Source organism: Macaca nemestrina, chromosome 4 (genome assembly GCF_043159975.1).
Source record: "Macaca nemestrina isolate mMacNem1 chromosome 4, mMacNem.hap1, whole genome shotgun sequence".
NCBI lineage: Eukaryota > Metazoa > Chordata > Mammalia > Primates > Cercopithecidae > Macaca > Macaca nemestrina.
The window spans coordinates 41723809-41750570 of record NC_092128.1 but is presented as its reverse complement, the minus strand read 5'-3'; the positions used below and the strand labels follow the sequence as shown (position 1 = coordinate 41750570).

The 26762-nt window shown below is 33.8% G+C and overlaps 1 protein-coding gene across 2 annotated transcripts in view; it reads left to right on the top strand.

Annotated features, from left to right (window-relative positions):
• LOC105475504 (CF transmembrane conductance regulator) overlaps positions 1-26762 on the top strand; it is a 184064-nt gene that overhangs the window by 94140 nt on the left and 63162 nt on the right. For both annotated transcript variants that reach the window (XM_011730837.3, XM_071094576.1), the window contains 7 exons: positions 11720-11814; positions 14341-14427; positions 15921-16644; positions 18920-19048; positions 22614-22651; positions 23301-23551; positions 26432-26511. In XM_011730837.3, the coding sequence (XP_011729139.2) occupies positions 11720-11814; positions 14341-14427; positions 15921-16644; positions 18920-19048; positions 22614-22651; positions 23301-23551; positions 26432-26511 (1404 nt within the window). The remainder of the gene's footprint in view (positions 1-11719; positions 11815-14340; positions 14428-15920; positions 16645-18919; positions 19049-22613; positions 22652-23300; positions 23552-26431; positions 26512-26762) is intronic.

Below are 26762 nucleotides of genomic sequence, written 5' to 3'. Positions count from 1 at the left end.
GCCATGAGATGTGCCTTACAGAGGCCTTGCTAGAGGGAATATGATTGAATGAGAGCCCCAGATGCTGTGTATTAAAATCCTTCACTGAGTTTGTCTCAAGATTTCTCCTTGCACATGAATGAATGAGTAAAGCTGGGATACTAAAGCAGATGTGTATTTGGGAGATATGAGACTTCTTTAGTGGCTGATTTTTGGCTCACAAATGACTTTGCCAAACCTTCCTTAGACTGCTCAGTGTTCTAACATCTTCTATCCAGCCTTCTACCCTTCTTTCCTTTACTAAGGGATTGAATTTACTTTGATGTTTCATAACCTCCTCTGCCTCCCTCCTTATTTCCTTTTATACCATTATTTCCCCTAATAAATCCTTGCACATTTAATACCATTTTGCCATTAGCAACTTGCAAGTCCTGTACTAACACAGTTCTGTACATTGCATTACCATCCTCTAGAGTGGGATCTTTTGTTGTAGAGAGTTTTAAAATTTTTATGTAGTCACTTTTATCCATATTTTTCTTTATGGTTTGTATTTTTGTGTCTTTTCTTTAGCATCTTTTCTAACAGAAATAATAATTTTTTAAATTATTATATATAAAAATAATTATTATATAGATAATATATAGAATAATATAATAGAATAAATATTATTTATATTTTATAACAATGTGGTTATATATGTCTAAATATTATAATAAACAAAATTTATTATACTTATAAAATATAAATAAATATTATTGTTATTTTATGACAATATAGAATAATATAATAGAATAAATATTATTCTATATTGCCAAAAGTTTGAAAGTTGCAATCATTAGAATTAATTTTTGTATATTGTGTAAGTTAGGAATCTAATTTTATTGTTTTCCGTATGGAAAGCCACTTGTCCCAATATAATTTTTTGAGTAGTCTCTCCTTCCCCTATTGTCATTTTGACATCTTTTTTCTAGGTTCTGATCTATGCATGTGTTTCTTTATGGAAGAGTTGGCCCTTTGTATCTGTGAGTTTTGAATACATGGATTCAATCAACTACAGATAGAGAATATTTAGAAAAAGCATCAGAATTGAACATGTATATATATTTTGCTTGTCATTATTCCCTAAACAATATAGTATAACAACTATTTATATAGCATTTACGTTGTATTAGGTATTGTAAGTAATCTAGAGATGATTTAAAGTATACAGGAAGATGTGCATATGTTATATGCAAATACTAGCCCATTTATATAAGGGTCTTGAGCATTCATGGATTTTGATATCTACAGAGAGTCCTGGAACCAATTCCCCACAGATGCCAAGGCACAACTGTATTTATTCTATCATCTACTTGTTTAATTTCACATCATTATCTACATTTAAAATAACAATAACTTTATTCTGTATATTTTTTATTACTTAGGATTAGAGAGTTTCCTCTGGTGGGGCATCATAGTGTCTCAAGCTAACCATAAAGACAAGGGAGGGCTAGGATCAGTAAGACTGGGCAGAGGAAGATACAATAGATCTCCTATGCATGAAACAAAAGTGCAGCTCAGAAACCTGCTCTTTCATTAAGTTGTCCTCTATACCCTCACTAGATTGTAAATTCTTGAAATCAGAGGCTATACCTTAATTGTCTCTGGTACCTACAATACTTCACTCACTGCTTGGAACATATTGCCTGCAATAATTAAGCCTGCTCTGGCTCCCAAAGCATAGAGCAAATCTAACCAGAATTTACCACAGTCGCTATCCAAAATACCAATTACAGTTGACCCTGGGACAATGTGGGGGTTAGGGGTGCTGATTCCCCATGTAGTTGAACATGTTGCATAACATAATACATAACTCTTGTTATTATGTAACAGGATTGAAGATGATAAATCTTTGGAAAGTGGGGCAAATAAATTCTTATGAATTTCATATCTTCCACATATGTTGTACTTTTTTGATAAGAAGTGGTAACCCAGTTCAGAAGGAAAATGATCATCCCCTTTTACTTATGCAGGATATTCAGTCTATCTTAGCACCATAATAGTGAATGATGGAAATCAAGCTCTATGAATACATTCCTATGTACATATATATGGCTATATAGTATACATGCATGCACATATACATATATAGACTTTCATATATGTGTATATACATTTCCATATATGTATGTATATTCAAATGTATATGTGTATATAGCCAAGTTATTGTGCAGTTGACCTTTGAACAACATGGGTTTGAACTATGCAGGTGCACTTACACATAGATTTTTTTTTTCCATTTCTGCCACCCCTAAGGTAGCAAGGCCAACTCCTCCCCTTGCTCTTCCTCCTCAGCTGACTCAACATGAAAACTATGAGGATGAAGACCTTTATGATGATTCACCTCCACTTAATGAATAGTATATACATTTCTTTTTCCCCATGGTTTTCTTAATAACATTTTCTTTTCTCTAGCTTGCCTTATTGTAATGATATAGTATATAATGCATATAACATACCAAATATGTGTTAACTGACTGCTTATGTTATCAGTAAGGCTTCTGGTCAACAGTAGACTATTGCTAGTTTAGTTTTTGGTAGTTACAAGTTATATGTGGATGTTTGACTGCATGGGGAGTCAGCACCCCAACCCTCATGTTGTCCAAGGGTGTTGTCCAAGGGTCAGTTGTAATTGGTATTTTGGATAGCAGCTGTGGTAAATTCTGGTTAGATGTACTATATTTGTAAATGAAAATCACATTGATTAAATATTATTGAGGAGAGCATTTCTAAGGGTAAAATCTTGTCTAATGCTTGAAACATCTTCAGTTTCCTGTCAGTTTAGATCTTTTTCAAGTAATTCTGAAAATCTCTCTTTTAAGCTAAATTTAACACAACCAAATAGCCAAATATTTAAGTTCCACTAATGAAGATATCTGAATTTCTGTTAAAAGTTTAAGATATATGTTAAACCCTTCTAATATAACTCTTCTTTTTCTCAGTCAAACCTTTTTTTTTTTTTCTAACAGTTGCTTTGCTGCTTCTTTCAAAGTCATGCTTCAGCAAGGTTGCTATTTAAATGTCTGACTAAGCATGTTAGCTATATAATAAGATGGCTGGATAAGAGATAAATATAGAAAATTTAGCTTTTTTTTTCTACTTGCAATAACCCTTTAGGAATTAAAATGGAAAACTAATAACTATTTGATTCATAATAGTAGCAAACCATAAAATATTTAGACAAAAATCTAAGAAATTTATAAGATATATATGGAGAAAATTGAATTGAATAAACCCTTATCGAAGTACGTAAAACAAGACCTGGATTAATAGAAAGATCATGATTTTTCATAAAATTTTGCATCTTAAAAATGTGAACCCTATCCAAATATAGGCACATTTAACAAAATTATAAATACAACCCAATAATGTTGGTTTTGAAATTTTGTTAATTGGAACTTAAATTTCATATAGGAAGAAAAAATAAAAAATAAAAAATATTTAAGAGTGCATGCTTTGTATACAAATTGCCTTAATTGGAATCCTGGCTCTATCATTTATTAGCTGTGTTATCTTTGGGATGACATCCATCTTTTCTTATAGATATGCTTAAAACAGTGCCTGACATACAGTAAGCACTAAATATCCATTAGCTATTCTTCTTATTATTTATGTTATTAGTATTGTTAATATTTGTTATTATATGAGAAGACTAAATGACCAAAGAGAGTCAAGAAATTTATGAATAAGATTTATGCTTTGTCAGATATTAGAGCCATTAAAAAAAACCCAAAGTGCCAAAAAACCTGGCAAAATGTTAATATAGGAATAAAAAAATGGATCTTAGGAAATATGAGAATATGATATATGATAGATGCTAAATGAATTCAGTAGAAAAAATATTAATTTAATAAATCATGCTTGCTATCCAAGTAAAAGAAAATGAGGTTAGATTTGTGTCTCATACCAAATATAACCATAAATTTTACCTTGATTAAATTTTTTAATTAAAAAAGAGCAATGATATTTGAAAAGAAAGATAGGATCCTCAATGTATATCAGTTACCTGAAGGGTGGGTAGTACTTTTCAACAAATATAGGAATTAATCACTTGGAATACTAGAAGAAAAAAAGATAGCAAACAAATACAGGAATTCCAATTTCCAGCAGATACAGTGATTTCATGAAATGTTAACTGTGCACATGATAGATGGTCTATGGATAGTATAAAAGAGAAAAGAAAAAATGTTTTTTAACATATGCAGCAAAAAAGGTTGTTAACATCTATTACATACAAATAAAAATGAATATGTAACACAGAATTCAATAAAAATAGGCATTTCACAGGAGAGCAATTCAGATGTTCAGTATTTACAATTTCATAGGTATTAAGGAAAATACAAACTAAAATGGCAAATTAGCAAAAATTGAGGTGTGATTATATTAATATCTATATATTAATATCTATTGGTGGTGGTGATTATGGGGAAACAGGTACTTTCAAAACTTGCTAATGTAAATATAATTCTTTTGGTTGTTTTGTAAAGGAACCTGGCAACGTCTTTTAAAAATAAAGAAAACACGTACTTTTGACCTAGCCATCCCATTCATGAGAATATGTCTTAGAAAAATAAGATCACAAAATCATAGAGATTTATGTGCAATGATATTATTGGTAGGTTCTTTTATGAGGAGGAGTGTGGATAGTAAATGCCAGGGAAAGTCACATAGTACCTAATAAGTGTATTTATGAACTACAAAAGCTTACACTTTCAGTCTAGTCTAGTCCAGACTGCAAATAAATGTGAGCAAGTGAACTCAAGCACAGAATTGCTTGAAGGCAGGTTGCATCAATCTGCTTTCTTACAGTATCCTGATATTGACTTATCAAGAAAGTTACTGTGGTGTTGATTATTAAAATATTTATGTATCTAGGTATTTTTCATTCAGTAGTATGTTATTCAATTAGCAACAAGTGTAGGGATTTAAAGATATTCTTGTTTGTTTTTACTGCTGAAACATATTCTAGTGGAAATTTCAAATAAACAATTAGTCATCCTAAAAGCAAGTCACATTTTCTCAGAAAAGACAAGGTAAAGAACTTATATGTCCTCCCTCAATTCGTTTATAAGAATATAAGATGAATAAAAATATCATAGCACAATTTAGCATTGTAAAGTAAAATTAACTGGTCATTTCTAGTGTGGTCATGCTTGGAAGGTGAAAGAAGTCAAGATCTTGTCTGGGAACATCATGTCTACCTTGACCTCCCCCTTAAGAATCCTAGCCTTTAGTTTAAAATCACATGGCTACATACACACCAACTTCAACAACAGTACATCTGGCAAGGTCATGCAAACCTGGGACTTGAACTTCTGATTCTAAGTCCAGTGCTTTTTCTGGACATCATCTCTTGTACATTCCTTATGATGATATGCTATGTGATCAGGCCTTAAAATCTGCTTTTTTTTTTTTTTTTTTTTGTAAAGGCAGAATAGGGCATATTATCACATCAGGTAAGCATTCTATTCAAGGATAAATGGAAATGAATGTCATATATAGGTCACTGATAAATATCTCATTACAAAATTATGAGAGTTACCAATGTTTGAGTAACTTAATATACAATGTTTTTACAACTGTTAAAGGAAGATATTATTATCCCCATTTTATAGATGGACAAGTTAGGGCCAGAAAAGACTTCCTCAAAGCTGTTAGTCCTGTAATGGAGACAGGGCTAGAATACAGGTCATTTTGCTCTTTGACTAATGTTACCACTCATGTTTTGTATTTTGTGTAAAGTTTTATTTCATTTTACTTTATTTATTTTTTGAGACAAGATCTTACTCTGTCACCCAGGCTGGAGTGCAGTGGAGTGATCATGGTTCATTGAAGCCTTGACCTCCTGGGTTCAAGTGATCCTCCCACCTCTCAATCTCCAGAGTAGCTAGGGCTACAGGTGTGTGCCACCATTCCTGGCTAAATTTTGCATTATTTGTGGAGACAGGGTTTCATTATGTTGCCCAGACTGGTCTTGCACTTCTGGGCTCAAGCGATTCACCTGCCTTGACCTCCCAAAGTGCCAGTATCACAGGCTTGAGCCACCATGTCCGGCCAAGTTTTATTTTAGAATTTAAAAAAAACAAATTTCACTTGGATTGTTACATTTTATCTCATTGCTTTATATTTATAGAATTGCTTTATAAATGCCACTTTCTTAATTTTCATAGTTAGCACTCTTTATGAAACATAAACTATTATTTGACCCAGGTTTTTTTAGAGGAATTGAGTCAGAGACCTGTTAAGTAACTGAGATTTCACAATAAGCCAGACAGACCAGAGTTCAAATTCTGGGTCTCACATTATCCAATTCAATATTCCAGCTTTGTTACTTATTGAGCAACCACTACAAACACAGTTTACATGACATCTGATAGCTCTCAAAATGGATTTTACAAACATAATTCAGATTTCAACTCAGCAGTGACTCAGGAGGAAGGACACTTGGATGCATTTCTTTATGGCGTTTTTCCCAGGGCACACACAACCTGGAAGATCTCCCAAGTATCAGGGAAGGTTTCACCCTGAGGAATCCCATTCCCTCTAATCTGGGACAAGGCGAAGGAGAGTACTGTCTCTCATCAGCCATATCTCCCCAGGCAGGCCTGGGCCTTCCTGGAATGCATGCCATGGCTTACTAACTGAAAGTGTTGAAAAGACCAGGCACTGCGGCACACTACACTATTCTTAAAATAAAAAGGAATCAGAGTAGCTTGTGGTTATAATTGAAATGGACAGAGTAACATGGTGCCAAGAAACTATTAGCAATTCCTTCCCTAAATCCCTCATTTTCTTAAAGCATTTTCTCCTTTTCCTCAACAAGGTTTAAGTTAGGATTTGAAGAATGATAAGACTAAAAAGGAGGGTTGTTTCTGGTCTTTGGAGGAATTTGATGTTCCATTCGATCTGAGTGTGCAAAGCCTGAGTTCACATGAGATCTTCTGATCTCTTTCTCTAATATTTTTCACCTTATTCATACAGGAAAAAAGGAAGGGAACACTTTATTTTCATTCTCCCTCCTCCTATTTCCTTGACTTGTTTAAAATATAAATGTTATAGACACCTAAGATAGAAATTTGACTGAAACAGCCTCAATTATTTTCTTAAAAATTAATGTAATAAAATCACATTGTAGTCTTTGGACATTTAAATCTAGAAGGGATATTTTCTTTTTCTTTTTTAAAAATTTAATTCAATAGTATTTGGACTACAGGTGGTTTTTTTGTTACATGGATAAGTGCTTTAGTGGTGATTTCTGAGATTTTGATATACCCGTCACCTGAGGAGTGTCCACTGTACCCCATATGTAGTCTTTTATCCCTCCCCCTGTCCCACCCTTCCTCTATTGTCCCCAAAGCACATTTTATAATTCTTGTGCTTTTGCAACCTCATAGCTTAGCTCTCACTTATAAGTGAGAACGTGCGATATTTGGTTTTCCATTCCTGAATTACTTCATTCAGAATAAATTGTCTCCAGCTCCATCCAAGTTGCTGCAAAGGCCATTATTTCATTCAGTTTTTTGGCTGAATAGTATTCCATGATGTATATATGCCAGATTTTCTTTATCCACTTGTTGATTGACAGGCATTTAGGTTGGACCCATATTTTTGCAGTTATGAATTGTCCTGCTATAAATGTATGTGCATTTTTTTTTCCATATAATGACTTCTTTTCCTTTGGGTAGATACCTAGCAGTGGGATTGCTGGATCAAATGGTAGTTCTTTTAGTTCTTTAAGGAATCTCCATACTGTTTTCCACAGTGGTTGTACTAGTTTACAATCCCACCAGCAGTGTAAAACTGTTCCATTTTCAGCACATCCATGCCAACATCTATTATTTTTTGACTTTTAAATTATGGCCATTCTTGCAGGAGTAAGATTGTGGTTTTAATTTGCATTTCCCTGATAATCAGTGATGTTGAGCATTTTTTCCTGTGTTTGTAATTTGTTTGCATATCTTGAGAATTGTCTATTCTGTCTTTTGCCCACTTTTTGATGGAATTATTATTATTTTTTTTTCTTGCTGATTTGTTTGAGTTCCTTGTAGATCCTGGATGCTAGTCCTTTATTGGATGCATAGTTTATGGATACTTTTTCCCACTCTGTAGGTTGTCTGTTTACTCTGCTGATTATTTATTTTGCTGCACAAAAGCTTTTTAGTTTAATTATGTCCCATCTATATATTTTTGTTTCTGTTACATTTGCTTTTGGGATCTTAGTCATGAACTTTTTGCCTAAACCAAGGACAATAAGAGTTTTTCCAATGTTATCTTCTAGAATTATGTTTTCTGGTCTTAGATTTAAGTATTTGATTCATCTTGAGTTAATTTTTGTATAAGGTGAGCGTTGAGGATCCAGTTTCATTCTTCTACATGTGACTTGCCGGTTTTCCCGGCACTATTTATTAAATAGGGTATCCTGTCCCCACTTCATGTTTTTGTATGCTTTGTCAAAGATCAGTTGGCTTTAAGTATTTGGCTTTATTTCTGGGTTCTCTATTCTGTTCCATTGGTCTACTTGCCTATTTGTGTACCAGTACCTTGCTGTTTTAGTAACTATAGCCTTGTAGTATAATTTGAAGTTGGGTAATATGATGCCTCCAGATTTGTTCTTTTTGCTTAGTATCCCTTTAGCTATGTGGGCTCTTTTTTAGTTCCATATGAATTTTAGGATTTTTTTCTATTTCTGTGAAGAATTATGATGGTATTTTGATGAGAATTGTATTGAATTTGTAGATTGCTTTTGGCAGTATGGTCATTTTCACAATATTGATTCTACCCATCCATGAGCATGGGATGTGTTTCCACTTCTTTGTGTCATCTGTAATTTCTTTGAGCAGCATTTTGTAGTTTTGCTTGTAGAGATCTTTAACCTCCTTGGTTAAATATATTTTCAAGTATTTTATTTTATTTTATTTCATTTCTTACAGCTGTTGTAAAAGGGATTGAGTTCTTGATTTGATTCTCAGCTTGGTTGTTGTCAGCAGGGACATTTTCTAAAGTATGGACTGTAGTTCCTTATCTTCTGTTTCTTATTGACACCTTCACTTTTCTTGTCCTTTTTTCCCACTATTATCTTCTTGACTTTTTAATATGTAGATATCTGCTTCTCCTGACAGTTTTTGCTTTTCCAATTTTCTTTCTTTTTCTCCTCTGCACACATTTATTTATTTTCTTCTATGTAGTTCTTTATTTTTAACTTAATATTTGATTAACTTGCCTTCCCTGTCTCTCTTCCTTCTTTCCATAAATCTTCATTAGTTGCCTGTGCTAGGCTAGGATTCTATACCCTCTAAATCCATAATCTGTTTTCTATAGTCAACTGTGTTATAATCATACTGTCAAGATAATTACTTATTTTTAGTACTTAAAAATATTTTGAAATTTTAACCAGTTTAATTAATACAATGTTGAGTTCAAATCTGAAAAAACAATGGAAAACTGTAATAATTTTAGCAACCTCCTGCTTTTTAATAATGTATTAGAAAATTCGCTTCTTTATCAAAAGCCTACAGTGAATCTATTCAGACAAGGCAAAAGCAAACCATTCTCTTCATTCTCTTTTTTTTCCCCAAGAGATTTAAGTGCTTTTTTGTTTGCTTTTTTTTTTTTTTTTTTTTTTTTAAAGATACAGAGTCTTGCTCTGTCACCCAGGCTGCAGTGCAGTGGTGTGATTGTAGCTCGCTGTAGCCTCAAATTCCTGGGTTCAAGCAATACTCCTACCTCAGCCTCCTGAGTAGCTGGGGCTACAGGTGCATGCCACCACGCCCAGCTAATTTAAAAGAAAAAAATTGTGTAGAGATGGGTCTTGCTATGTTGCCCAGGCTAGTCTTAAACTTCCAATCTCAAGCATTTCTCCCACCCAGCATCCTGAAGTGCTGAGATTATAAGTGAGCCACTATGCCCAACCAGATTTAGTTTTTAAAAAGAGAATGCGATTTGAAAAGGGAAAAATGTGAGGCAGGAGAGAAGAAATACACACATGAGCTGTCCTGTAATTGCTATAAAACTGAAATCTTCTGCCTCGCTAAAGGAGCACTTCCATGAACACCTCTAAATTACCTCATTACCTTCTAAATTAGGTGTGAAGTCTACCTTCTAAATTATGAGTGAAATCTACTGCAGTCTTGTTATTTGGATGGAATCCTAGGCACGTGGTCCAGTTCATGAGGTGAACAAAAGCATGCTCATTTAGGCCAGGTAGAAAGAAAGAGCTATGTTTTACAGGTCTCATAACCACAGAAGGTCCTCCCCATAAGCAGTGCTTATGGGTATTAATGACCTCTCTCTATTTTATTTCTCCAGCGCCTGAGTAGCAGAGTCCATTGAGTCCTGCTACATCTCCTCCAACATGTCAGCATTTTTTTCACAGGCCTTTTGTCACTCTAGATCAGAAATGTTGATAGCAACAGTTCCTTGAGGGCAGTGGCTAGCATGATTCCAGCCAACAGGAGCTGCCAAATGGTTCTCAATACAAATGACTACTTATTAATCTATTTACTTTGTGCATTTGGAGTTTTGCATGTGAAGTCCTATTTATGTCCATATGATAGATAAATGAAACAAATGAATAACAGAAGTAACCATTTTGACACTTTAGATATAGATAATATTGGATTATTTCTGGATTGTGAAAGAAGAAGGAAGAAGCATATGGAAGAGAATTTTTAATAGAGGGGAGGAAGAAGGAGGTAGAAACAAATGTGCAAGGATGGGAGGAGAAAAGGGAGAGAGCTTTTTTTCTTTTCTTTTCTTTTCTTTTTTAAGGCTAATGAGAGTTTACTACCTATCTAACTCTTCTCATTCTTCAAGACTCAGACCAAATCCCATCTATTTGAAAACCTCTAGGGTATTCTATCTATTGTATACTTCAGTTATGTGCAAAATTAATTTGCCAATAATTGTGAACTCTTTTATAAACTATCTTAAAATGGTTAGCTAATCTTTGGGATGGTATTTAGCCTTCTGCAGGATTATGACTTACCTTCTAAATTAGACATATAATGCCTAGGAGTCAAGGACTATTTCTCATAAATTCCAGTCTTCTTTTACAATGCCTAGAATGGCTGTTGCCACAGAAATGTTCATTACCTGGGAGGAAGGATGACAGGAGAGGCAGAATGAGTGGAGAGAGGTCGTGGGAATGAGGTGCTGAGGATAGATGAGGAAGAAAGCTGTTTTAGTTGGGAGGATAGGTGAGAGAAGTATGGAAAGGAATTGCCTTGGAACCATGGAAGCCCAGTGAAGATACTTAGATCCTGCAGAGGTGTAAATAGTGTTCTTTTAGTTTCTCTTATTAGGAGGTTGATTCATTTTGGGAGATTTCTTTTGAAATGAGTGAACTTAAATTGGAGAAAAGTGCATTTTAGTATGTTGATAGCATTTGAATTTGTAAAATGGACCTATGGATGATCTACACACATTTATATGCCTATAAATATATACATATTTTATGTTTTGGTATTTTATAATTATTATTTAATGATCTTTAATGACATTTTAAAAATTAAATAAAAATTTACATCTAAAATTTCAGCAATGTTGTTTTTGACCAACTAAATAAATTGCTTTTGAAATAATGGAGATGCAATGTTCAAAATTTCAACTGTGGTTAAAGCAATAGTGTGATATAAGATGTGCCTTTCAAATTCAGATTGAGCGTACTAAAAGTCACTCTCTAATTTTCTATTTTTGATAATAGGACATCTCCAAGTTTGCAGAGAAAGACAATATAGTTCTTGGAGAAGGTGGAATCACACTGAGTGGAGGTCAACGAGCAAGAATTTCTTTAGCAAGGTGAATAATTATTGGTCTAACAAGCATTTGCTGTAAATGTCATTCATGTAAAAAAAATTACAGACATTTCTCTATTGCTTTATATTCTGTTTCTGGAATTGAAAAAATCCTGGGGTTTTATAGCTAGTGGGTTAAGAATCACATTTAAGAACTATAAATAATGGTATAGTATCCAGATTTGGTAGAGATTATGGCTTATTCAAAATCCATGCCCATATTTTGGTGTCTGTATATTTGTTTGCCTCATGGTATAGTTTACTACAAATGGAAGACTCTAGGATTCTGCACAATACTGGCAAGAGAAGATGTAAATATCTGTGAGTTCCATCATGGACCCCACCACTCCAATGTACACACCAGCTTTAGGCTTCTTGGTATAGATAAACATCTACTTTCAAAGCTTTTCATCATGATTTTCATAGCAAAATAGGAAGGCAAATGATGTCACTTAGCTTAAAATCTATAATATTTAAAATAAACAGGACAAACACATTAACATTGTTGGGGGAGGAGGTCCCTAGGTAGAAACACTCTTGGTCCAAGCCTTTTAAAGCTGTTAAAGAGATGTAAATATAGATAATGTATGTCAAGGAGAGAGCTTTGTGGTTAAACTGTAACTTTCAGTTTAAACAATTATTGGTGATTCTGATGTCAAATGTTTCTCAAGCTTTATCTGAACAAAATTCTTCTCACTTTGTTGCCAAAGTCGTTAACAAGAAATCACATTGACTCATTGATGTGTTGGCTCCTTTCCCTTACTTTCTGTTGCTTTCCAGAAGCTGAGACTGGAAACTAACGCTCACTGAGCACCTGCAATTGCCTGGGAGTATTCTAGTCGTGTGTGTATTTTTGTGTGTATGTAATCTCCTTACAGCTCTGCAAAGTAAGAATTGTTCTCCCTGCTTTACAGAAGAGATCATAAGATAATTGAGGCTGTTAGATGTTAACTTGCCAAAAGCCACAAAGGAAAATTGTAGAGTCACAATTTGAACCACGTCCTTTTGATTCTTTACATTAAACCATGCTTTGATCTTGGAAACACATTGTAAGGTAATAAATCAATAGATATGGATAATTCACAGACAAGATAATGGCTTCTAAAAAATATGGAAGTTGATTATTTTTATCTGAGAGCCAAAGTAAGATTTATTCTAAGTATTCCACAAATTTAGATAAGATAGAGTATATGGCTTCTAGACATCCAACATAGAATTGAGTTTGTGTTATCAGTTTAAGATTTGGTTTTGCTGTAAGGTGCACACACTTTGAGGAACTACAAATAATTGTCTATTCTTATTCTGATCAGAATGTGTAATGTGTTGTCCAGTTTGGGATGAAGAATTTATTGTTTCTAATCTCATAAGAAACTTGTCATACATGTGAGGGAGAGAATTAAGAACTGAGTGTGAGGGATGGAACTGTGTACATTTTGACGGGATCCATTATGTAGCTCTTGCATACTGTCTTCAAAAATAAGTTACACTATAAAGGTTGTTTTAGACTTTTAAAGTTTTCTCATTGGTTTTTTAAAAATTTTAAAACTTGGTTTTAAAAATTTCTTAATTGTGTGCTGAATACAATTTTCTTTTTCACAGAAGTACCAAAAATTACATGTATAAACACAGAATCCTATGTGCTTGAGATATAAGTAAGGTTACTAAAATCACACTTGAAAAATGTAAATGTTATAAAGAAATTGTCTCATTTCTATTAATATGAGAACTGTGTCTTCATCTTTATTACCGTTCTAAGGTCAACTCAATGTAGATTTTACTTGCTTATAGTTTCATATTTTAGCTAAATAGTAAAATAATATGGATATACATTTTGTTGTGAATTATTCATACTTTCCTTATTTGGATCTTTTATAAATATGACATAGAGACTAAAACTACAAGGAACAAAATGCAATATCAATTCTACAGTTGTGGCAGCACTGCTATCAATTTGTTGATAGTGGTTAACACTTAGAAAAACATTTTTAAAATAATTTCACATAAGTACTATAATTCATTAGCTATCTCTGACATTTTACAGTTTGAAATAGTTTATTTTCTTCTTGGTGTCTTCACCAAAACCCAACATCTTCGAGGGCAGGAACTGTATAATTTTTGCCATTGTATTTTGAGCACATAGCATGGTACTTGTCTCTAAATAGATACTATTGTTAAAAGTTGTTTTTTTTTTTTTAAGGTAATATTTTATAGTGTATGCTATGGTACAATTCAGTTTGTGACTTTTGCTAGTTTATGCCACTTACAGTTAGCAAAACCACTTCAGCAGTTCTTGGAATGTTGTGAAAAGTGATAAAAATCTGCAACTTATTCCTTTATTCCTCATTTAAAATCATCTACCCCAGTAAAAACATGTATAAAAGAGCTACTTCTGCACCACTTTTGAGAACAGCGTTATTTCAGTGAATGGATGTAATGACCATATTGTAATGCATGTAGTGAACTGTTTAAGGCAAATCATCTACACTAAAAGACACAGGAAATAGTAATTTAATTTCCTTTTTCTTTTTAGAGCAGTATACAAAGATGCTGATTTGTATTTATTAGACTCTCCTTTTGGATACCTAGATGTTTTAACAGAAAAAGAAATATTTGAAAGGTATGTTCTTTGAATAACTTGCTTATAATGCTTATGCTAAAACACAAGAAAGAAAGTCTATCCCATCATAGATTGCATTTTACCTCTTGAGAAATATGTTCACCATTGTTGGTATGGCAGAATGTAGCATGGTATTAACTCAAATCTGATCTGCCCTACCTGGCCAAGAGTCAAGATTGCTTTCATTAAAACCTTTTCTGACCACCTCATGCTAAACCAGTCTCTCCCATTGCTATACTGTTATAGCAATTGCTATCTATGTAGTTTTTGCAGTATCATTGCCTTGTGATATATATTACTTTAATTGATTATTATACTTAACATTCTTATTTCTTTTTTGTGTATTTTACTCTGTCTTCTCCTTAGATAGTAAACTTCTTAAGAAAATACATATGCTAAGTGTTTTACTGGTTTAATATAGGTGAATGCTTAGACCACTCATCTACCTCAATACTTCCTTGGAGATCTCCTCCTCAGTCACACAGAGCTCAGGAATTATATTTCCTTGGAACTCCTGTTAGGGTCCAATATACATGAAATTCCCTAGACAGACAGACAATCAGTATATGGCTTGCTTTCAAAGTTTCAAAATGGTTTCATGGACTATCAAATAGTTTATTGGGAGAACAGTTATATACTCTTCTAGAAATAAAGATTTTAAGCAATAAAGATGTATATGTGTATAAAATGGCTGGATTATTCCTAGAAGTACCTTTCTTAGAATTTAGTTAAATTTAATATCCAAGATACTATCTTTACAACCCTGAGACTGTGAAAAATAACTTCTATCAATATAAACTTTACTACATTTGTATTGTGTTAGTGTGTTACAGTACAAACTAGAACAATGTATCTTTCTATATGATATATTACATAATACCTAAAAAAACTGGTATTTCTTAGATGATTCTAGTCAGGATTTACTTCTAGAACAGATTAAAGTTTTATTAGAGGAGAGTCAAATTAATTATCCAATTCTCAGTTGTTATTGTTGCTGTTTTATTTTTAGCAAAACAGATTAGTCTTAATGTAAGCACTTGAGAAATAAATTGGTGGTCAGCCTAAAATGTAAACAAGAAATTAATAAAAAATTTAAAGAACAGCAGAGCTCTGACATTTAAAAGAAATGAAGTACAAATCTCTAGGGACCTTAAAGGTCATCTAATAATTTCCTCATTTTCTAGATAAATAAACTGAGACCCAGAGGATAAATGATTTGCTCAAAGTCAAATATCTACTTAATATAGGAAATTTAATTTCATTCTCAGTCTGTTAACATGCAACTTTTCAATATAGCATGTTATTTCATGCTATCAGAATTCACAAGGTACCAATTCAATTACTACAGGGTACTTATAGAATCATTTAAAATATAATAAAATTGTATGATAGAGATTATATGCAATAAAACATTAATAAAATGCTAAAATACAAGACATTATTGCAATAAAGTATTTATAAAATTGATATTTATATATTTTTATATCTTAAAGCTGTGTCTGTAAACTGATGGCTAACAAAACTAGGATTCTGGTCACTTCTAAAATGGAACATTTAAAGAAAGCTGACAAAATATTAATTTTACATGAAGGTAGCAGCTATTTTTATGGAACATTTTCAGAACTCCAAAATCTACGGCCAGACTTTAGCTCAAAACTCATGGGATATGATTCTTTCGACCAATTTAGTGCAGAAAGAAGAAATTCAATCCTAACTGAGACCTTACGCCGTTTCTCATTAGAAGGAGATGCTCCTGTCTCCTGGACCGAAACAAAAAAACAATCTTTTAAACAGACTGGAGAGTTTGGGGAAAAAAGGAAGAATTCTATTCTCAATCCAATCAACTCTATACGAAAATTTTCCATTGTCCAAAAGACTCCCTTACAAATGAATGGCATCGAAGAGGATTCTGATGAGCCTTTAGAGAGAAGGCTGTCCTTAGTTCCAGATTCTGAGCAGGGAGAGGTGATACTCCCTCGCATCAGCGTGATCAGCACTGGCCCCACGCTTCAGGCACGGAGGAGGCAGTCTGTTCTGAACCTGATGACACACTCAGTTAACCAAGGTCAGAGCATTCACAGAAAGACAGCAGCATCCACACGAAAAGTGTCACTGGCCCCTCAGGCAAACTTGACTGAACTGGATATATATTCAAGAAGGTTATCTCAAGAAACTGGCTTGGAAATAAGTGAAGAAATTAATGAAGAAGACTTAAAGGTAGGTATAAATTGCTTGTGGGTATTTCACCATACAGGGTGCAATTGAGTAGAATGCAATATGTAGCATGTAACAAAATTTACTCAAATCATGGGATTAGGATAAGGTTTATCTTAAAACTCAGACAGTATGAAGTTCATTAATTATGCAAGCAACTTTAAAATGTAAAATAACAAATGATTTCTTTTTGCGATGGACATATCTCTTCCCATAAAATGGGAAAGGATTTAGTTTTCGGTCCTTTACTAAACCAGTGATAATTGTGACTATAAGTTAGAAAGCATCTACTTTATTACCATCTTGAACCCTCTATGGGAAGAGGTGCAGTATAAGTAACTATATAAATAAATAGTAGCTTTCATTATTTATAGCTCGCAAAATAATCTGTATGGAAGTAGCTTATATAAGGTATATAAACATTTAGACTCTTGATGGGACTCACATTCTAGTTTGTGTATCAGTCTTGCCTGAATTTAGCTAGTGTGGGCTTTTTTTATCTTGTGAGTTTGCTTTATACATTGGGTTGCTAAAGAGATTTCTTTTAGAGAAGGTATATGAAGCTCAACATGTACTAGTGCCAATCTTCAGACAGAAAGTTTGTTATATTAGGTCTTAAGAATAAAAGTATTTTATTTTTAAAACAAGAAATAATGTAAAAAGGAGAGTTTTTGTTATTTTAGTAGAAAACTTAATGCCTTGGATGAAATGAGCCATGGGCAGGGTTGTAATTAATTGATATATTTAATAGTATAGATCATTTGAGAATAATGTGACCTTTGACAAGACACAAGCCATTAACATCTCTAGGCTGAAGTTTCCTTCTTTGTAAAATGAGGGAATAAAATAGATCCCTAAAGTGCGTAATTTTAGAATTTCCATACTTTACGAAGGTTTCCTAAACGATAATTCATTTATATAGTGTTTTGTTTGTTTGTTTGTTTGAGATGGAGTCTCACTCTGTCACCCAGGCTGGAGTACAATGGCGTGACCTCGGCTCACTGCAACCTCTGCTTACTGGGTTCAAGCAATTCTCCTGCCTCAGCCTCCTGAGTAGCTGGGATTACAGGCATGCACCACCACACCCAGCTAATTTTTGTATTTTTAGTAGAGAAGGGGTTTCATCATGTTGGCCAGGCTGGTCTCGAACTCCTGACCTTGTGATCTGCCCCCCTTGGCCTCCCAAAGTGCTGGGATTACAGGCATGAGCCACCGCGCCCAGCCTGAGCTACTGGGCCCAACCCATTTATATAATTTAATATCAATCTAAATGAATTTCTCAATCCTGAGCCTAAAAATTTAGTTGTAAAGAATGATAGCCTTGACTAATAATAGTTTCCATTTATGGATTGCATCTAGTTCTAGGTGGCATACATTTAGTCCCCACAACTACCCTGGAAGGTACTTAAAATTTTTCACATTTGCAGATAAGGAAATTAAAGTTCAGAGAAGTTCAGCAACACGCTTGAATTCAGGCGGCTCCTAGGCTGTTAATGGTGGAGTTTGGGTTCAAATTCAGATCTGTCTGACTTAAAAAATGCATACTCCTAACCAGTGCACTATATCCCAATACCATAGGACCTCTTCTTTGTGATTCATAGTGCTTTCCTATGAGTTTTGTTGATCTTGTGAGAAACAAAACTATCTTTTTCCTTTGGACTATCTGGAATCTCTCTTTTTCAAAATTTTGAAATGTATCGATATGCCAAAAGACAAAGATTTCTAGAGGAATAGGAATATGCCTAGGATGAGAATTATGTAATTTAAATCATAGTTGCAAAGAGAGATAGTCCTAAGTTACTAAGGAATGTTCAAACACAAATGGGCTTTCAGTCTACTGGAAGACCTTTATAGTATATACAGTGCAGTATACTGACCTGTACTTGTCCATGGACCCCTGAAGAAACAGGTTAAATCAAAGAGAGTTCTGGGAAACTTCATTTAGGTGGTATCATTCATTTGATAAAAGGTATGCCACTGTTAAGCCTTTAATGGTAAAACTGTCCAATAATAATACAGTTACATAATCAGTGATACATTTTTAGAATTTTGAAAAATTACGGTGTTTCTCAGTTTTAATAAAGCTGTGTTGCTCCAGTAGACATTATTCTGACTATAAAATGACATCATACATGGCATTTATACTGATTTATATTTGTTAAAATACACTTAGATTCAAGTAATACTATTCCTTTATTTTCATATATTAAAAATAAAACCACCATGGTGGCATGAAACTGTATTGTCTTATTGTAATAGCCATAATTCTCTTATTCAGGAGTGCTTTTTTGATGATATGGAGAGCATACCAGCGGTGACTACATGGAACACATACCTTCGATATATTACTGTCCACAAGAGCTTAATTTTTGTGCTAATTTGGTGCTTGGTAATTTTTCTGGCTGAGGTAAGACTGTTCTATTGTAAAGTATACTGTGATTTAAAGTTAAATTAAGATAGTTTTGAAGGATGTATACATATATATGCACACACTTAAATATGTATATATACACATACATATATATGTATACATGTATGTGTGCATATATACACACATATATAACTATGTATAAGTATGTATATATTTATATATTACATATATTTGTGATTTTACAGTATATAATAGTATAGATTCATATAGTTCTTAGCTTCTGAAAAATCAACAATTAGAATCACTATTGATATTTTACTATTTCGTATTACATATAAAATATATTTAAATACAAATATAAGAAGAGTTTTTAATAGATTTTAATAATAAATGTTAAGAGATTCAAAAACTCAAAAGTAGAAGGCTTTTATTTGGATTGAAATTAACCAATTAGAATCACTATTGATATTTTATTATTTCATATTACATATCAAATGTATTTAAATATAAAGATAAGAGTTTTTAATAGATTTTACAATAAATGTTAAGAGATTAAAAAACCCAAAGTAGAAGGCTTTTATTTGGATTGAAATTAAAGGCCAGGCACGGTGGTTCATGCCTGTAATCCCAGAATTTTAGGAGACTGAACGGGGAGGATTGCTTGAGCCCAGGGGTCGAGACCAGCCTGGGCAACATAGTGAGACACTGTATCTACAAAAACATTAAAGAATTAGCTGGGCATAGTGGTGTGTGCTTGTATGCTACCATTTACTAAGGAGGCTGAGGTGGGAGAATCGCTTGAGTCTGGGAGGTCAAGGCTGCTGTGAGCTGTGATTGTGCCATTGCATTCCAGCCTGGGTGCCAGAGAGAGACCATATCTCTAAATAAATTATAAACAACAACAACAACAACAACAACAACAAAAACACTGAAAGCAAATCTGTATGAAATTTTAAATTCATTTGACTCTAGATCATGGGTGTCCAACCTTGTGGCTTCCCTGGGCCACATTGGAAGAAGAAGAGTTGTCTTGGGCCACACATAAAATACACTTACAATAGCAGATGAGCTAAAAAAAAGAAAAAAAAGTCCATGCATAATCTTTGTGATATCTGCCACCACAGATAAGCATAATAGTCCTCTCATTCAAAAGGTTGGACACAGCTGCTCTAGATATGTTATTGTTAAATATGCAGGCAATTACTATTTAAATGAAGATTTCTTCACAAAATGAGATTAGATATGTATTAGTGGCTTAGCATTCATTTTAGACAACCCTCTTAGAGAGTCAAATCACACACTTGCTTACAGAAATTTTGTTGTCTTCAATGTCCCCATTGTGGTTTCTTTACCAAGCCTCTACTGTTCTTCACATGGCCAAGTTAAAAAAAAAAGAGTGGGGGCGGAAAGAATGAAAATTGCATGGTAGGCCACAAGTTCAGATCCTCATCAGCACAAGAGGTGATAGTAGAAAAATAGTAATTTTTAAAAAGTATGTTCACAATTATACAACTAAGCAATTCATTCACCAGTGTTCACAATTCTATTGCCTTCTTTGAGCCAAAATTTCCATAGTTTTTCTTTTAGACTAAGCTCCTTTATGATACCATTGTGCCCATTTCTCATTACCATTGAAATGTATCATGAGCATGTCACATTCTGGTACAACTGCTAATCCAGGATGACAGTTTAGTTTTTTTAAATTCAATTGAGAGTCTTGTACTCATGACCAGAGAACCTAAAGAAAGGTTAAGATACATTTTGTCCTTGATGTAAGTGGTTTATCTATTTTTAGTTTTCCTAAGGTTCAAATTTCAATTTAGATTTATGTTTTTATAGGTTAGGTAAAATATGCTTCCCTTTTGAAATATGAAGTATGTAGTCTTTTTAAAAACTTCTTCAAAGCTGTTAAAGTGAAAAAAATTAATTTGGTCTATTCAGTTTGTTAGCACTTATCATTTTGGAAAGAAAGTGACTCTACTTTTGTATTTTGTAACATTTTCCCTGCTATAGGGCAGTATCTTCTGTAAGTTCTTAGACATTAGCACCGAAGAAATAGGCAAAAAAAAAAAAATCTATTATGTTAATTCTTAGAACCTCTGCTTGGCAGTGCATCATTGACTAGATGGAGAAGAAATGAAAATAATACATTAGGAAGCAGTTTCCTGGTTCTTTTGAAAACACCTAGAGAGTCTTGTTGTTGACTGGAGTATCTGAAGATCCTTTTTAATACTTTCATTCTATGATTGTTAAGAATATGTTATAGAACTGCTTTATCCTGTTTCTTTATGACTTCCCTTCTGCTTGTTGATTAGAAATCCCTGAGTGGCTTTACATTATTAGTAGTAGATATGTAGTATATTCCCATAATACCACTGCTGCTGTTGACTAATAGTAATTATTTTAGGGCAGCTTTATGACAGTTGGTTTATGTTTTAGGGTGTCATTTGACTTGTGAAGCATTGAAATCTGGATATTAAGCATGCTGTTTTCTATGTGGTATGGAATGATTCTTAAAGCCCTGAGAAAATTGAAAATAAAAATATTTTTCCTTTTTACCCTAATCACCTATCACTGTCACTCTATCATAAACTGAATAAACTTTATAACCTGAAAACATTTTGAAAATGAAATGACAGAACTTGCTTACTCTATTGTTTCTATATGTACCAAATATTTTTAAAAAGTATTATGCTAAGTCCTTGAAAATATTTTGTTCTAGTCAATTTAAGCAGTTTAGGTTGGTAGTTCTATGTGGAAACAGCCACGAAATAATTTTATATTCTGATGACTAGACCAGTCTTTGAACATTACTTTGGTTATTGTTCCATTAGTAAATTACTGAAGGCAATCTCACTCTGTCGTCCAGTCTGGAGTGCAGCAGTGGTATGATCTTGGCTCACTGTAACCTCTACCTTCTGGGTTCAAGCAGTTCTGGTCCCTTGGCCACCTGAGTAGTTGGAATCACAGGTGTGCACCACCAGGCCTGGCTAATATTTTTTGGCATTTCTAGTAGAGATGAGGTTTTGCCACATTGGCCAGGCTGTCCTCAAACTCCTGGCCTCAAGTGATGTCCGCCTTGGCCTCCCAAAGTGCTGGTATTACAAGCGTGAGCCGCTGTGCGTGGCCTGAAACTTATAATTCATTTCCATTAATATTAATCTCGCCTTTTCCAGTAATTAATTGGTTTCACAGGTATTAGTCCCCTATAATCATTGAATGGCAAATGAAATTATTTATAGCAAATAAACAGATTAATTATCTGCCAGCAGGCTGAGATTAGTTTCTTTAAAAAATGTTTATTATTTAAAACATTCAGCTGTGATCTTGGTTTTCTTGTGAGGTTCAGTCGTTTCTATTGAATAAAGGAGATAAATGGCAAAGAATTTACTGCAGTGAAATTTGAATTCCATTAACTTAATGTGTTCTCATCCAAATAATAGTACTTAGAACAACTATTACAGCTGCTGGACCCGGGAACACAAAGCAAAGGAAGATGAAATTGTGTGTACATTGATATTGGTACACACATCAAATGGTGCGATGTGAATTTAGGTGAAGATGTTAGAAAAAAATCAACTGTTTTCTTGTTCCATTCCAGGTGGCTGCTTCTTTGGTTGTGCTGTGGTTCCTTGGAAAGTGAGTATTCCATGTCCTATTGTTGATTAAATATTGTAAATCATTGTTTGTATGTATTGTAATCTACTTTGTTTCATTTCTCCCAAGCATTATGGTAGTGGAAAAATAAGGTTTTTTGTTTAAAGGATGACCATTAGTTGGGTAAGGTGACACATACCTGTAGTCCTAGCTCCTCCACAGACTGACGCAAGAGGATCACTTGAACCCAGGAGCTCAGGGCTGTAGTGTTCTATCATTGTGAATAGCCACTGCACTCCAGCCTGGACAATATAGCAAGATCCTATATCTAAAATAAAATAAAATAAAATAAAATGAATAAATTGTGAGCATGTACAGTTCCTGCAGTTTCTAAAGAATATAGTTCTGTTCAGTTTCTGTGAAACACAATAAAAATATTTGAAATAACATTACACTTTTACAGTTTTCTTCAAATGTTTTAATTTAATAAAGAACAACTCAATCTCTGTCAATAATGAGAAAACATATCTATTTTCTTGCAATAATAGTAAGATTTTGAGATTAAGGGTGCACACTCTTCTAATGCAATATATTGTATTTCTTTAGACTCAAATTTAGTTCCATTTACATGTATTGGAAATTCAATTAGTAAGTTTGGCTGCCAAATAACAACTTCCCTTTTGCTTTACAGCACTCCTCCTCAAGACAAAGGGAATAGTACTTATAGTAGAAATAACAGCTATCCAGTGATTATCACCAGAACCAGTTCGTATTATGTGTTTTACATTTACGTGGGAGTAGCCGACACTTTGCTTGCTATGGGATTCTTCAGAGGTCTACCACTGGTGCATACTCTAATCACAGTGTCGAAAATTTTACACCACAAAATGTTACATTCTGTTCTTCAAGCACCTATGTCAACCCTCAACACGTTGAAAGCAGGTACTTTACTAGGACTAAGAAATGAAACTGCTGATCCACCATCAATAGGGCCTGTGGTTTCGTTGGTTTTCTAATGGCAGTGCTGGCTTTTGCACAGAGGCATCTGTCCTTTGTTGAACCTCCTTTTGACTGGCATGCACATTTCTCAGATATTATAGGTTATCATATGTTGTTGCTCCTAATATTTCTGTGTTAGATAATTAGAGTAGCTAGGTTTGTAAGAATGTGATGTTGGTGGGACTGTAGCAGCACAAGAAGGCCCTTATGGGTCAGTCATACCTCTCTTTTCAAATACTTGGTCTAGCTTTCTTCTGGGCATCTTGTTGCCAATATATAATATTGTTCAAAAGGGCAGGAAACTTAAAGTGATCAAAGAAAATATGTTTTTTTGTATTGATTAAGTCTTTTGATGGGGTAGAATAATCTAATTTCATGTAACTGCTCAAAGTTATATGGTAGAGGGGATCCCAAATGTATTTTAAAACTATTTTTGTATTATCATATTTGAAGTAATAGAAAGTCAGAGTAGTAAAATAAAGATACTAAAAATTTTAAAAACTAATAAAATACTTTGGAAGAAATCAATTCTGTTGATTCCTCATTAGACAAATTTGCACTGAAAGACTGAGGTTAATAAGGATTCCCCCAAGTTTTTTCACAGCAACCTGAGAGCACTTTCTCTGTTGAGGCATTTACTCTGTGATATGAAAAGATGAATAAGTCACAGTTCTTGCCCTGGAGGAGGTCACAGGTGAGAGGAGGAATTGACACAGAAACATTTGATATAAAGCAAGGAATAAATTCCAAGACTAAAATTTTCAGAAATCTAAAAACTCAAGATAAGAAAAACCCATCATATTTTCTGGATGACAAAATTTCAGTGTTATAGTATGTAGGAAGATCTTGATATTTATTCTGAAGCCCATGTGTCTTGCTGAAATCTTGCCTCATTTGGATATACTCATCACCATCCTCTGTTTTGGAGCTAAGAATTTTAGACTCAAGATGTCCAATTAATTGATCCATTGATTTTATTTTTTATGGAAATCTGAGACCCAGAGCAGGCAGGGGATTTCTCGCACATTTCTAGAAGAGTCAGACATGAGCCATGTGGCACAGTGGAAAGAACATGAGCATTGCCTGAGCTCTGAGTTGGCGCTATAAGAGCAGTGATCATGGGCAAGTGACTCTCCTGAGCCTTGGCCTCCTCACCTGTTAAGTGGGGAAAAGAATATTTCAGAGGATCTTTGTGAGAATGAAACAAGGCAATTTACTTGCCTGCTACATAGCCAGTGGGAAATCAATATAAGTTCCCCGTGGTTCCCTTCTGTGGGGTGTTGTTCCCACAGAGGGTGCACTGGCCATTCCACCTCTTCTTTTCCAAGCTCCTGTTTCCCTTGAATGCTGTTCATAGTTGGTTCCAAACCATTTGAAATATAATAAGCACCAGGATGGTTTTTTCTTTCCACCAAAGCAAATTTCATTTTCTAAACACTGTTTATAAATACCAATGGCTATTTTTTCAATTTTTGATTATCATGGAAAGATACAAATATATTTAATTAAATATGCCAAAGAATGTATTAATAAATATGTATTAAATAATTCCTACATATAAGGCCTTTTTTCTTGGGGCTATGGGTGATACAAAATAAGTGTGGCATGATCCCATTGACCTTTAGCAATTTATAACCTAGAAAAAGAGTTAAGATATGTTTATAAGTTCCTGTGATATAAGACATGCATATAGTCATTATAACAGAGGTGCAAACAAGATGTATTAAGTATATCCAGAGGAAGAGATTAATCCCAGCTGGAGAAAACACTGATGTTTTCTTGCAGCAGGGGCATTTGAGTTGAGCAAGGGAGGAAACAGATTTTGACAATGAGAGCTGAGGGGAAAGGGGTTTCAGGTGGAGGGAACCACATGGGGAAAGCAGGGAGGTAGGAAAGTGTAGAGTGTGTTTAAAGAATAGACCAGTTTGGCTGAAACAGGATATTTGAGCAGAGGAAGCTTGTACTAAGTAGGTGGGTTGAGGCCAAATTATGCAAGGCATTAAATATTAAACTAGGAATTTTGGACTTTATCCTGCAGTTTATGGGGGGTAAATGATAAGATTCAATATCACTTTATTTGTACAGTATTATGTTACATTTTATCAAATTGTTTGTTTAATTCCTGTCTAGACAATGAATTTCTCAAGGACAAGGAGCATGGCTTATTCACCTCAGTTATTTCAGTGCCTAGTATTGTGCCTGGTACATAGTAGACACTTGTATATAACCTTTTTAAATTGAAGCAACAAGTTATCAACCTTACAAATGTGAATCCATGATTCAGATGACAGGTTGAAATGTAGATTGTCCATGAAGAGGGTAGAAAGAGAGTATGACAAGGGAGGACCAGACAGTGGGGCAGGCAGGGAGAGAGAGCAGCCAGGGTTTTGGTAGAGGTATGTCAAAAAGGTATGGAAGTCAGAGGAAAAGGAGACCCCTATGTTATGGAATACAAATGGAGGAGATGGTGACAGCGTATCGAGTAAGTTGTCATTAAATGCAAGGTTGCAAAAATAAGATTGTAATAGCAGGATGAATACCCACCTATTCCTAACATAATTTATAGTAAAATCTATTTCAAAGACATTGGTTGTTACTTGAATCTTACAGGAATCTGAAACTTTTTAAAACGTTTAAAAGTACAAGACAATAACTTGAACATATAATTATTTAGAATGTTTGGAAAGAAACAAAATTTTCTAAGTCTTTATCTGATTACATGCTAATTCTTATTTGGGTTCTGAATGAGTCTACTGTGATCCAAATTTAGTATTGAATATATTGATATATCTTTTGAGGAATTTGTCATCTTGTATATTATAGGTGGGATTCTTAATAGATTCTCCAAAGATATAGCAATTTTGGATGATCTTCTGCCTCTTACCATATTTGACTTCATCCAGGTATGTAAAAATAAGTACTGTTAAGTATGTCTATTTGCCATGTTGTTTTTTAAATAATAACAAAAGCAAATGCAATTTCGTTTTCAATTTTTATTTGATTGAGAGTTGAAGTCCTGTCTATTGAATTAATTTTGTGATTATCCAAAGCCTTCAAAATAGACGTAAGTTTAGTAAATTCAATAACAAGTCAGAACTGTTTATCTGGCCCAGACCTGAGGCAATCCCACATTTAGATGTAATAGCTGTCTACT